The sequence below is a fragment of the Boleophthalmus pectinirostris genome, unplaced genomic scaffold (genome assembly GCF_026225935.1).
Source record: "Boleophthalmus pectinirostris isolate CB_2022bp ecotype Guang Dong unplaced genomic scaffold, ASM2622593v1 HiC_scaffold_15, whole genome shotgun sequence".
In the NCBI taxonomy this organism is placed as follows: domain Eukaryota; kingdom Metazoa; phylum Chordata; class Actinopteri; order Gobiiformes; family Gobiidae; genus Boleophthalmus; species Boleophthalmus pectinirostris.
In genome coordinates, this window is record NW_026571070.1 from 34,324,232 (window position 1) to 34,337,851 (window position 13,620).

Genomic DNA, 13,620 nt, shown 5'->3' on the forward strand with positions numbered 1-13,620 from the left:
TGGATCCTGAGGCTGTAGGCCAGGGGTCTCCAACCTTTTTCCTCTGGTGAGCTACCTTCAATGAAACGAAAATGCCAGAGAGCTACTCTTTTTAGAGGTTGCAAGAAAGTGAAAACCTAAAAAGAGCTCTGACAAGTTTTAAAGGGGTCACAATTTAGATGCTTATTAAACATAAACCATGGTCCATTGACTAGTGCACAAGTTAGGAATCAAAATGATACATTTACAGTGGAAATAAATATGATTTGAATTAATAAGCATCTTAAATGTAATTCAGAAATCCCTTGGTGAGCTACTTGGAAGGGGGTGGAGAGATACTGGTTTCTCCCGAGCTCCAGGTTGGAGACTCCTGCTGTAGGCCTTTGGTCGCTTAAACAGTCAGTGATTTTCATCAGTCAACAAATGATTTTATTCGTCTTATTAGTATTAGAAGTTTTATATGGACTATAGCACAGTTTACTGCCTTTTATTTCATGACTTTTCTGTGCTTTATAATTACAAGAGCCATCAGTGATCGTTTGTTAAATTGAAGTGTTTCTGTCACTTGATAATGAGTCATGTGTGTGGAGGAGGAGGCAGTCTTACCCTGAACAGAGAGCGTTTGGCTGCTACACTCAGCTTGGCCCGATCATCCAGCTTCTCCTCATCAGCTGCACACATCACAGGCAACACCAGGATAAACACACACACACAACACTGTACAGAGAGTACACATGCAGTATATAAATCTATTGCTTTAGTCGAATCTAACAACATTTGTGTTTGTGTTTTATTAAGAGATTTACATTTACAATTTCAGCAAATAATGACAATTAAAATGACATGTTTGCCTTTACTGAATTAATAATATAATAAAACTTCACTGTTTTACTGTTTTACCTGTCAAAATAAAATGTCAGTACCATAATATGGGTCATTCTCATGAAAAACAAAACAAAACATGAGAATCCACAACTGTGTTTATTAAACACAGGTGTTTTTTTCTTGCAGTCTTTTTATAGAACAGTCAGACTGAAGGGACAGGGGTTATTATGGGATATATATCTAATGACTTTCATGTGTAAATTAAACAGCAGGACTCAATACAGCTCTTCACAGTGTTACGCCAGGTCTTTGTGTGCTCCCAACAACAGTCACACTCTGCTGATTTGGACTTGGCTCCAGCAGTGACGGTCGCCATGGCAACTCTGAATCACTTCACAATCCACTGTCAGAGCCATTACAGACTTTAGACAAATTCTAGATAATTTCACATATTTTACACTAGCTCTGAACTATTTTGATCTAAATATTTAATTGCAATCTGTCTAAGTATTGTGATTCGATTTGTGAAGTTTGTTTAGCTGGATGCATTTCACAACATGTTTGCAGGTCTAAACTACAGGGCTGGCAAATTTGACACAGAATAAGAGCTCATGGAGATAAAGGGAGGGCATCTGTATCATCAGATTGAAAACTGCAACCACTCAAATGTCAGATTTGATTGCAAATAATCTTGCAATGCTTTTAAGCGCCTTCTACGAATGGAATGAAGCACACAGTCGTCTTACCATCTTTTCTGTTCTACTAGCCCAAAATCACATACAGCACTGGAAGCAGAGACACCATTAAACACTGACAGTTTCAATTTATACTAAAAAAATATCAAGCAGTTGTAAAATGTTCTGAATGACGTGTGGATATTTGAGTGGGGGTGTCTGCCAGAGGATTTCATTAACATCAAACCTGTGGGAGGAATTATTTGCTGTGTAACTTGCGCTGGATTCAAGTTTCTTCCACTGCTCCTTCAGATATGATTTAGTTTTACCAGATCTTTTCCATCCCAATGTCCTTCCAATTCCTTCAGTTTCAAATGTTACGTCCAGATAATTACTCGTAAAATGACTCTTGCTTTAGGAGTTTCCCCAAGTATCTTTTTTCTGACGTACTTTCTTGCACCACCAGTATGTACTTCCACATATTTCTCTCTTATTTGTAGTTTAAATCATCTGCATTTCAATAATTCATTTTAACTGCTCCCATTTGTATGAAAGGGCCCAAATATGTTCTATTCCACATCACAAACAAACCTGGAGTTGTGTTTTGTTTCATTCACACATTAAGACACACAAACCCTGCAGAATTAGGCTGAGCTCTTCTCTGAAACAGAAAACACTCTGCTCCACCTTGTGATGTCATGTGGTAACTCAGGAATTGCTCCACTGTGTTTCTGAACTTCATTCACCTTCTCTAAAAACATCATTTCACCTCTGGAATTGAAAATCTGCACTGAATTAAAAGGTAAAAGCAGTTGTTAACTTGAAAACTGCCACTTCATGACATCAAAAGGTGGAACAGAGCATTTTGAGCTTTGGGGATGTAGACAGACTGATAATAATTACTCAAACATGTGTGAATGAAACAGAACTTTATAATGTGTAGTAGTGTAAGAGCTTACCTTCAGTAGAATTGAAGTCTGAGCTGATGCAGGACCTGAAGAAGCAGAAGATACGGTTAGAAAAGTCCCAAATGTGAGAGTGCAGCTTGGACATGGTGAGGGGTTAGTGAGACGTACAGTGGCGCGAGGCGTTTATGGTCTGCTGGAAATGTAAGCGTTAGGATCGGAGCTCTGAGCGGAGTATTAGACAGCATTAAGAGGGTTTCACACACAAACAAAGGCCAATTCATGCATTAAGTATGATCACATGACAGCACTGCCTTCAACCAATCAGAGGCCGGCCTGCTCTGCGAGGGTGCCCGTGGTAATGTGGTTAGACAAGGCAAAGTCAGACAGAGGAGATGGACACTACAATGCAGTTTGTGAAGTCTACTCTATTATATGACTATTATTTAAATAATAATGTCAATGGCAATTTTGTCATGACTAGGGCTGAGCAATATATTGAAAAATGGATAATACCCCAATTGTTGCTCTGAAGAAAATGAAATTAAACTAAATGAAACAATTAAAAATACAGCAAAATCATCTGTAGTGTCAGTGCAGCGCAGCGCCAGCGCAGCGCCTGTAGTGTCAGTGTCGTGTCTGTAGTATCTAGTGTCATCTCCCAAACGAGGGTATAACGTGATCTCTATGGTCTCTTGTGGTTAAGTTTATGCTCCATTCACGTTTTGTGTGATACTTGATCCTCAAAGACACTTACAGGCACTAAAATATAATATCCTCTGAATATCTTTATAGAAATCATAACAATAACATCATTTAAATTATGCACTCATTTTTGACAATATAGTCTCCCCCCTAAAGTCATGACAGATTTCACAACATTTAGCAGCACAGGGCTCCAGACTGGAAGCTCAGCACAGGACACATGATGGACACATGATTGCCCGGTCAGCCTCTGTTTCCTCTTCTATAAAAATGACAAGTATTCTGGAACATCGTTACATCTTCCTAATTCTAATGGGCATTATTTGCATTAACTAATCAGAGAAGTTTTATGTATCAAACACAAACACTAGTGCTCATGTGCCACATGTTTGGAATGGAATAATTGTACATGCCAGAAGCAGGCAGCTGTCTGGTCTTCAGCCAACATCAGATGATTCAAAATCACAAAATATTATCCTGATGACCAGCATATATCTGAGAAGGAGGTCTTCTGTATTAGAAATGCATAAGATTGCAGAGATTGGACTGACACCAAACTGTGGCCAGAAAGTGTTTGTCAAACTAGTTGCAGACGATCCTCTATTCAGAGGAGGAAGGGCTGGCACAGCGGGCTAATATCATGATGCAATATAATATTGTTATTTTGAACTCCAGTTACATTGGTGCTGTTACCTGATGACTCATGAAGTCACAGCTAAATGAACTTCTCACAACAGCCAAAGCGTTACAAGGTCATGTGGCAGAGGAACATGCAGACTACAGCCTCAGCGCGCATGTATCCCGCCGCCTCAGGAGCATCACACAGCGCTTTTACAGCTCAGTTAGTGCACAAGTGAGTTAAGCTTAACACCGAATGCTTCTCAGGATTAGTAGCTGTTAGGGATTTTGTGTTAGCATCCACACATTGTTGCCAACGTACATGGGTGCTCTGCGGGTGCTCGGAGGGGTGGTGGCACTCTCCATGTAGGAGTGTCTCAGCTGGGAGACTGACACCCACGGGTCCTGGAGGAGGTCGGTGAAACTAGAGGCACGCTGGTCTCTGTGGAGGGTGTCCTTTGATGGAGCTTGGGTAACTTCTCTCCCTCTTGATGAATGGGTGGATCTGTGCTCACGCCTGGGTCTTTCTTCAGTTTCTCCGCTCTGGTACCGGGGCCCCAGCTGTTCTTCGATGTGTCCTCTTTTGGGCTCCTCGTTGCTCTTCTCGTGGCCGAAAACCTCAGATGGTAGGACGGCCTTCCTGCTCCGCAGAAGGCCCTGGGTCCTCACCTCCTCTCCCTCATCTAGAGCCTCCTCCTGGGGTGTGGCTGCAGTAGTGGGCCCAGAGGACATGGAGAGGTACGTGGGGCAGGAGGTGTAGAGGTCTGGGGCAGATGGGGCAGATGGGGTGGGCAGGACAGTGCCGTGCTGAGGGTGAGGGCGGGTGGAGGTGTGGGCGGGTCTCCAAGGCACTGGGGGGTCTGACTTTAGGCTCAGATCAGGACTCCTCTGGCGGCCCTCTCCCCGGGCCAGTCTCTCTCTAATGCGGATTCTTCAAGAAACAAAGCATCAGCATTTAACACTGCTCCACACATTATCAAAATGAAGACTTCTACCATGACATGCACTGCTCATGGCCGAAAAATGAGAGAACATGAGTATTTTACCAGAACTGTAGATGACATGTGGGTCTAATACTATCTGACAATATCAGACTCACATGTCAGAACATGTCACTCTCTAGTAGTGTATATTAAACAAACACCACAAAGTTGTGACAACCCATAGCAGAAAACTCCTACTCAAGTGTGAATGGTGTGTGAATAGCAATGTCTACTATTCCTTATGTAAATGTATTAAAATGAGTATGCACTGCCTTTGGTGACCTCTGCAATTTCAAGCAGTTCTTGACATCACACAGAACTGCCCTTATTACAGTCAATTGTTTCCGATTACAAACACAAATTTATAAGAGTGGACACAGGGAGCTCCCAAACTGATGGCCACACTTTTGGTCAGTGCCAGATTCACAGCACAAGTGAAGTTAGTCTGAAAACCACTCCAGCCTAACAGAACACAGGAACGAAGCAGGACTCCACACCAGGGCGGGGGGTCACCATGGACAGGTCAGGGGACATGAGAGTGGGCCCTAAACTTCAGTTATGAGCCAATGAGAGAAGAATGAATTAGTAGATTCATGATGATTGGGGAATGAATCAGATGAAAGCTGCAAAGACTGAATGGCGGGACATGGCAGGGTCATGGCAGGGTCACGGCAGGGTCACGGCGCAGCCTGAGGGGAGGGGGGGTGGTACCTCGATGGCCAGTTGATGGGGGAGTGAGTGTCGCCCTCAGCGTCTGTCTGCAGCAGCCAATCAGAGGTGGTTTTGGACCCTGCACTGTGATGTGAAGAGCCAATGGGAGACATGATTGAGCCTGGGCTAGTCCCTCTGGAAGCTCACACCACTGATATGTGACCCTCAGGAACCAACAGGAGCAATGCTAACCTCATACTAGTTGGCTACCAGTTATTAACAGTGCATCTTGTCATAGGTTGGTGGTATTCTGTTATACTTTACTCTTTTTTATATCTATAGAACTATAGAGTAGTTTTGGTTACTCTTCCCAATGTGAGTACATCTACAAATGACAAAAGTGTCATGTTGACAATACAAAATTATCTGAACGTTTTTGTTTCTTGTGCCTCTCCTTCAAGTATTAATCTGAATCTTTTCTCATGTTTAGTCTTTGTAGTCTAACCTATTTTTGTCCATACTTCACTGTTTTGTCCTTTTAAATTATATTAACTTCAAAATATAAATTAAATATTACCCCCAAACAGTTAGCCTGGGACCAATTTTTTGGCTACTCTCCCCACCTCTGCATCTCATCATAAAAACAAACTTTCTGCCATGCCATAAAAAAAAACAAAAAAACACCTGGACACATCTTGCACCAACCTAAATACTAAATGGTAAAACAAGAATCCCACAGAAGAGAGAGTAGTCTGAAAACTGTAGAGCACTGCTCACCCCTGCCTGCTGAGGATGCTGTGGGCCTGCTGCTCGATGAACAGGTCCCCTGGGGAGGCTGCGCGTTTGGGGGAGGACAGGGAGGGTTGGCTGCTGAGGTGGGGGGAGCCAGGGGCTGTGCTGCTCTGGTTGGGCTCAGCAGGGGGCGCTCTACTAGAGGAGAGAGCCGTCACTTCCATGTACGTTGAGGCGGGCTCTGTGGGGGCAGTGCGGCGCTGGTTCTCCAAGTTCAGTAATCTCTCCCGCTCAGAGAAGGAGTCCACTCGGGTCAGCGTGGGCTCTGGACGGGAGGAAAAGATAACTGACATTTCATTATAATGATCACAAGTACAATTCTCCAAGCATCTTTTTTGGTTTTCTTAAAAGAGGAGTATATATATATGTATGTGTGTATATATACACACACACATATATATTATATACATACACTAATATATATATATATATATATATATATATATATATATATATATATATATATATATACACACACACACACACACATATATATATATATATACATATATATATATATATTTCTATATACAGTCTGTGATCTGAAGTGGTTTTATGTCATCCATACATTTTTCTGCAAATATGACATTTTCTAATTTTCTAAACAATAAAATGTAACATGGTGATCTAAATATGTTATATGTTTGCAATTAACAACGCAAAGAAATGCAATACCTCCTCTCGAATGTATAAATACAGAATATTCCAGAATAGTCCCTGCAGTAGGATTTTGGCTGAATGAATACTGGGAGTATCTCAGGGCTGCTCTTTGTCACCTGTAATATTTTTGCAGTAGGGTTATCAAAAATGTGAGTACTCAAATACTAATCAGTACAAAAACATGGATTAAAAGGGCCTGGACTTTCATGACTGATGATCATTTTTTCAAGTATTTAAAAATTCTTTGTAATGCTCCATTACAGATCTATTGTATAAGCAGCTCTTGAGGTAAAAATATGTCTGCTGTGTGCTGTCTGCATTTACAAAAAAGCATTTTATTTAGTGATAATCAGGAAGCATGGGTTAGCATGCTAATTGATTGAGTCTGTGCATGTGTGTGTCCAAACCGTACAATCTTCTACATTTATCATTATCCTATAACAGGTTCATCTTGACATTTCTACCTGGAGCAGTGTTCCTGATTGGGGGAGCAGTGCGTCCTTCTGGGGGGCTGGTGGGGGCAGGGTTGCTGGTTCTATCCTGCTCTCTCCGGGGGCGGCTGTAGCGTGAGGTGTAGTCTGTGTCTACGTCCTGGTCCAAGGAGATGCCGTAGCGTTCGGCCAGCTGTCTCCTCCTCTCGGCCTTGTACCGAGCGATGCGCTGGGCTTTGGACTCCAGCTCGGGCCCAGTGGTGCTGGTGGTGCTGGAGGGGGTGTAGAGGGCAGGCTGTGGGGCTGACTGAAGCTCGACCTGGGACTGTTCACCCAGCTGCTGCTCCGGGGTCTGGACAACATCCTTACTGTACCTCTGTGATGTCACTGATACAAGTACAGAGGATAGACTGTGTAAGTGAAGTGACATAAGCATCAAAACCAATATCACATCTGGACAATGCCGTCTGATCTTTTTGTATAAACAAATATTACTATGATTATCCAGGTTATAATATAAAACAATAAATAAATACATAAATAAATAATAGTAAAATTGGATAATCTTAGAATCTTAAATTATTAATTTTCAATTCAACCTACACTAAAAAGTAGACCTAAATGTACAGTGCCTTCTCTATCTGACTACGTCACATTAAAGAGTAATTTCTACTTTAAATTTTCTATGACATTTCTTCTCACTCTAAAATGTAATATTTGACATGTTGGCATCCCTGCTCCCATGTGTCTCACCTGAGCTGGGATAATGAGGCTCTGAACTCCTGGTGTAGCGCGTTGTCTCCTCTGATGTCTGACTGTAGTGGGGGGTGTCCTCTGTCCCTCTGCTGTTCAGTGGAATGTTCCCAGAAGTGCTGATGAGGTGGGGGGTGTCTTCTGAGGAGCGGGCGTAGTGCAGTGTGTCCTCTGGAGGGTGGCTGTAGTCCTCTGTCCCTCTGGTGTAGTGTGGGGTGTCTTTTGCCCCTCTGGTGTAGTGTGGGGCGTCTTCTGTCCCTCTGGTGTAATGAGGGGCGTCTTCTGTCCCTCTGGTGTAGTGTGGGGTGTCTTCTGTCCCTCTGGTGTAATGAGGGGTGTCTTCTGTCCCTCTGGTGTAATGAGGGGTGTCTTCTGTCCCTCTGGTGTAATGAGGGGTGTCTTCTGTCCCTCTGGTGTAATGAGGGGTGTCTTCTGTCCCTCTGGTGTAGTGTGGGGCGTCTTCTGTCCCTCTGGTGTAATGAGGGGTGTCTTCTGTCCCTCTGGTGTAGTGTGGGGTGTACTCTGTCCTCTGTCGGGGGTACTGAGGCGGGTCTACAGCGCTGTTACATGGTGTATACTCAGAAGTTCTAATGTAGCCAGGGTAGCTGGGTGTGTCGTTGTCAGCCCTGATGTAGTTCTCTGGAGTCTTGGTGTAGTGTGTGGAGTCTTCTGGACTCTTGTAGTGCAGGGGGTCTTCAGTGGTCCTCATGTAGCGGGGCGTGTCCTCTGAGCTGCGGGTGTACCTGGGCGTGTCCTCCTCCAGCAGCCTGTGGGCCACCAGGCTGGGCAGCAGAGAGGGGGGCACCTCCCCAGTCTCAATGCCCTCCAACCTACGGGCGATGCGCTCTTTCCTGCACACAGGGAGAGAGGGAGTGTCCTACATGTGTCACATTTATCTGATTTGGATCATGATAAAACCACAGACACTTGTTCAGCTTCAGCCCAATGAAGCCAAATGAGTTGAACAGTTATAGTAGCTAATCTGCAAACAAGTCCCATTTTTGGAAATCCGAGTGAGTAAATCAGAAGTGAGGTACTCACCCCTCCCACACACACTGCTGGTTTGGTAGGGGGCGGGCGCAATAGCTGTCAATCAAACCTGGGGCTAGTGGTAGTCGACTTTGGGGAAGGAAGGCACCTGATTGGTCTGTTATTATTGTTCATATCTTGATTTATGGTCAGCAGCTTCAGAGAGAAGCACCACCATTTTTCAACAGAAGCCAAATGGAACCAGACTCTGATGGAACCAGTTCAGGCCCATGTTCACTTCCTATGTGGAAAATAGTGTCAAGCAGGCTAGCTATGTCCATTTATGTAGGCCATGGATAAAACATGAAAGATACTACGATTAATCTTGTTCCACTTTGGATATGGTCAATGTTCACATTAGACTCTCCTTAGACATAAATCCACTGGAGAATTTGCAGAATAAATCATGATTTGGTCTTTCAAACTGTTACATTTATCTGGACAGGTTTAAGAACAACATGCTGCCAGAATATCTTGAGTTGCTAATAGTTTTAGCAGTAGAGCAGCTTCATGAGCAATACTGGACTAATGGAACATGCCAGAAATAGTTAGTAGTCATATGTAAGCAGCATAGTCACTTCACAAACCTGCCTTTTATTTGTTAAATATGTGGACGTGATAAGTGTAAAACTCGCTGTGTGATCATACCTGTTCATGTCACAGTCACTGACGCTTGTGTGGAAACCTTCAAACCGTTTCCTCAGCTCTGAAACTACATCCCAAACAACAAAGGTTAAACAGGATTTCAATGAAGGATCATTTTCTACCACTAACATACAAGGCACTGAGCAAAAAGAGCAGCAGTTTAAAAAGGTAAATACAAGATTTATAAATACATGTTTCCATAAACTAGAGCTTCATTCAAGGTGCACATATGACGTCACGCTCGACTACCTTTGCTTTGGAAGTTCATGTTCATTAACTTTTTGTACAGTGCATTTTGTTCCATAATGTAAAGTGATGTAAAATAGAAAAGCTAAACCAGTAATCCTCTGCAGTCTGTGCATCACATTAGCAGCAAAATTTATTCAGGAGTCATTGCTTACTGAATTGTTTCTGAAAAATTATGCTATTTTATTCAAAGTTGCCAATAAATATAAATAAAACACATTTAAACCTCCATATTCTCGGCTGTTGAATATACTAGTGTTTGAACTTTAACTCCTGCTCTGTTTTAGACAGAGGAATGCAGCAGTGCAGGCAGTGTGCAGGAGAGGCTGGAGTCTTGGACATGAGTGGACCTGGCATTAAAGACCCTCTTACACAACCCTGACAGTCCTGGGAACAATAAAACACTGCACTGGAAATGAAAGTCCCAGTGCTGTGGACAGGCTGACCTTTGGGCAGAGCGTCCAGCAGACTGACATCAATATCAGTGATGCTCCTGACCACGGCCTCCTTCTCCTCACGGCTCAGCTCACGGTGGAAGCTGTGGAACAGATACACTCGGGTAAAGTGAGGTACACTTTATCGTCTCTGTATTTTATTTATTAATTCATTCATTTATTCATTCATTTATTCATTCAAGAAAAGGGGGAACAGTGCATATTAATGAACAGATTATAGGCTTGGGCTAGTTTCCATCTGCAGACCCCCTGGCAGGTTGATGTTACAAAAAACAAACACTCTAAACATGGGGAAATGAGTCCTCTGTATTTGAGCGTGAGTGGAGCCCCAGAGTGGAGAGCTCAGGAGCAGGTCTAAGAGCAGCAGGAAGAGCCTGAACACTGTTAGGACCAATTTAAATGAGCTGATCACATCAGCCCACAGGTTTCATTTAGAAAATGTAAAGGTGCACTATGGGACTTTTCTGCAGGAGCGTCTGCAACCTTCTTGATTTGTGGAGTTACTGATTTGACCGGAATGTTCAACAGTTTATTATAAATGTATTAGCGTGCATCTCGCCAATTAAACTTACTGCACATCATGTCAGGTTTGTGAAGCTGTAGTGTATTGTCTCGTATCCTGCTCTTGTATATTTATATACATGTTGTATATTTATATACATGTGGGAGCATGGCTGATGTCGTCTTGGACAGGCTCGTACTACTAACCATAATGACGGTTTGAATAGTGCCCAGGAGAGATCACTGATTAGACTACTTAATCATGCATGGATAACATCTTCAGGAGTGTTTTTGATGAGAGAATGATATGACATAATAAAAAGCTCCAAACAAGTTGATTTTACATAATACTCCCTCTTTAACAAAGTAAAAATGTGTTTTGGTTATTTGACCAGTTTCTGAACAGAACCAGTGAGAATTATGGGTTAGTACCAGTTCCAGTTTTAGTACTGGTATCGGCCAATATATTATTTGCACTGCCCCATTCTCTCTAACGGACAAACGCACCCCCTGGTAACACCAACTATGAGTCTGATCCAGTATCAGTCCAAACACAGTCTATAAAACACAGTAATGAAATGCTCTCACCTCAGAGCCCTCTTCTGCAGCAGTCTGTGGTTTCCAAGTCTGACGTGTGGATCACTGCCAAGTCCTGCACACACAAAACAATACTGAGACACTTACATTTCAGAGACAGATTTATTACATTTTCTTTGATCCTCTGCTCCAAAAAGTTAATATCATTATATCATAGCACAGCTCAGAGGCAGAAGCACAGTGGGCAGAGCCGTCCTCCCACAGACGGCTGCTTTGTGCTGAACATGAACTTCAGCACATCTCGCAGTCTGATACCAGTCCAACAATCGACCAAACAGTTTTGTTTAGAGCCAACTGCTCCTTCACAGAATTAGAGACTGACCGTACCACTTCTTATCCCCGATGGGGTATCTATGTCCACGACTCAGTGTAAAGTCCAGGCCTCTCTGAGTATGTGGAATATGGAGGAATGTTTGTGTGAAACCAGTGCTGACAGGCTCTTAAAGTACTCCTGCACAGTAAAGCCAAATGACCTCCAGGAGGTACTCTGTCCTGACCCCTTCGACCCCTATGACCTCTGACCCCGCTAACCCTCACACAGACAGAAGGACCTCTGCAGTGTACTGTACTGTACTTCCCTGGGAGGGGGAGAATTCCTCCTCTCTGAGCTACACCATAATGAGGCAGTAAACGCAGCACGGCACTGGTAAACAAGGGAAGAACATTATGTCATGTTACCTTAGTGATTCTATATAAAACATACATTTAAGAAACCTAGGATTTACTTTACAGTCTCTGGGGCAGGCAGACTCAGACCTGGCATTTTCAGATCACACTACAGTGCGCAATGCACCAGCACCAAGGGCCTGGCGCTGTCCATGTGGGGACACAACAGTGGATTATCTGAAGTCATGGATTAGGCCAAAAGTGTGTCACACACAGTTACATCATACTCACACCTGTGTCACTATAGGAGCTCAGAGCAGGTAGAGCATATGCACATATGAGTACAACACGAACACATGACCAGGAGAACTGTAGCCTGCAGGTCAGGAGAGATGCTCTTCTGAGGAGTGACAACACTGACCTGCTGAGGCCGGGGAGTCAGAGCTACAGCCTGGACCCCGTGTTACAGCCTGGACCCCGTGTTACAGCCTGGACCCCGTGTTACAGCCTGGAAGCTCCAATGCAGAATGTCAAGTTGGCAGGAAACACACTGTTATCACAGCCACACTCTTGTCTCAGGCGTGACACAAATACTGCATAACAGTACTTCAGTCAACAACCTGCAGTGTTTCCCATTAATACAGAGCTGGCCATTTTGTGGCTGACCCCATTTGAATCTGGCCTCCAGCACATTTTTGGTAAGACTTGTCTAATAGATTAGGCTTTATTTTACAAACATTTGCTTATGGGCTTTTGATGCTCCAATGATCCTGTTGATCCAGTCCAAAAACACATAGCTCTATTTGGAAATGGCCCTCTGGGAACAGACAGTGCCCTCCCCTGCAGATAGTCCCACATGAATTATGGCAGAAGGCAAAGAGAATTTAGCAAACGTATTGCAGATACTAGTACTGCGCACACAGCAGGGCACTTTTTGTTTTACTTTGTCATTCTTCTGTATCACACTTTTTTCTCTTGTTTCTTTTTTGTAAAGAGAAAGTTCACAAGGTACAATCTCTCATGTCCTCCCTCATATCCACTGAAGTGCCCTATCCCCAGTTTAGAGCGGGCACCACCACCCCTACGTCAGCTCTTACCTTGGCTGCACTTCACATGGCTCAGGTAGTTGGATATCCACGGGTTTTGATACATTTTGGCAAGAAATTCCAGAACAAATTCCACAAGAGAATTCCAAAAGAAATTCCACAACGGGACAAACGCAGAGGTGATGCAGCTAGAAAAGCAGTTAGCCAGAGCCCCAGGACGCGTGGAGGAGGTAGGACGGCAAGAGGGGGGGGGCAGAGGCAGAGTGGTCCCAGCCGCAGTGCTCTCTTGGCAGCCGAAGTCCAGCACCAGCACAGTCCCACGCTAAATGCTAAAGGCTAATCACTGCAACAACAAACTGCAGGCTGCGAGCCGCTAAGTCCGCTAAGCTCATTATCCCGGAGAGGTCCCGTCCCGAGCGGAGAGGAGCTGCGAGAGGTGCTGCCGCTGTCCCCCGGTGCACAGGCAGGGCACTGGGAAGAGATGACAGGAGCGGAGAGAAGGAGAGAGGGACAGGAGGG

General features: G+C 43.9%; 1 protein-coding gene across 1 annotated transcript in view; it reads right to left on the reverse strand.

Moving 5' to 3' along the window:
* Window positions 1–13,229, reverse strand: part of svila (supervillin a) — a 52,904-nt gene extending 39,675 nt beyond the window's left edge. The window contains exons 1-10 of the mRNA XM_055150840.1: window positions 13,153–13,229; window positions 11,441–11,504; window positions 10,343–10,434; window positions 9,654–9,717; window positions 7,977–8,827; window positions 7,257–7,610; window positions 6,118–6,397; window positions 4,029–4,637; window positions 2,438–2,472; window positions 586–650 (exon numbers count right to left, since the gene is read on the reverse strand). Coding sequence (XP_055006815.1) covers window positions 586–650; window positions 2,438–2,472; window positions 4,029–4,637; window positions 6,118–6,397; window positions 7,257–7,610; window positions 7,977–8,827; window positions 9,654–9,717; window positions 10,343–10,434; window positions 11,441–11,504; window positions 13,153–13,207 — 2,469 coding nt within the window. The 5' untranslated portion in view covers window positions 13,208–13,229. The remainder of the gene's footprint in view (window positions 1–585; window positions 651–2,437; window positions 2,473–4,028; window positions 4,638–6,117; window positions 6,398–7,256; window positions 7,611–7,976; window positions 8,828–9,653; window positions 9,718–10,342; window positions 10,435–11,440; window positions 11,505–13,152) is intronic.
* Between the last annotated feature and the right edge of the window lie 391 nt (window positions 13,230–13,620).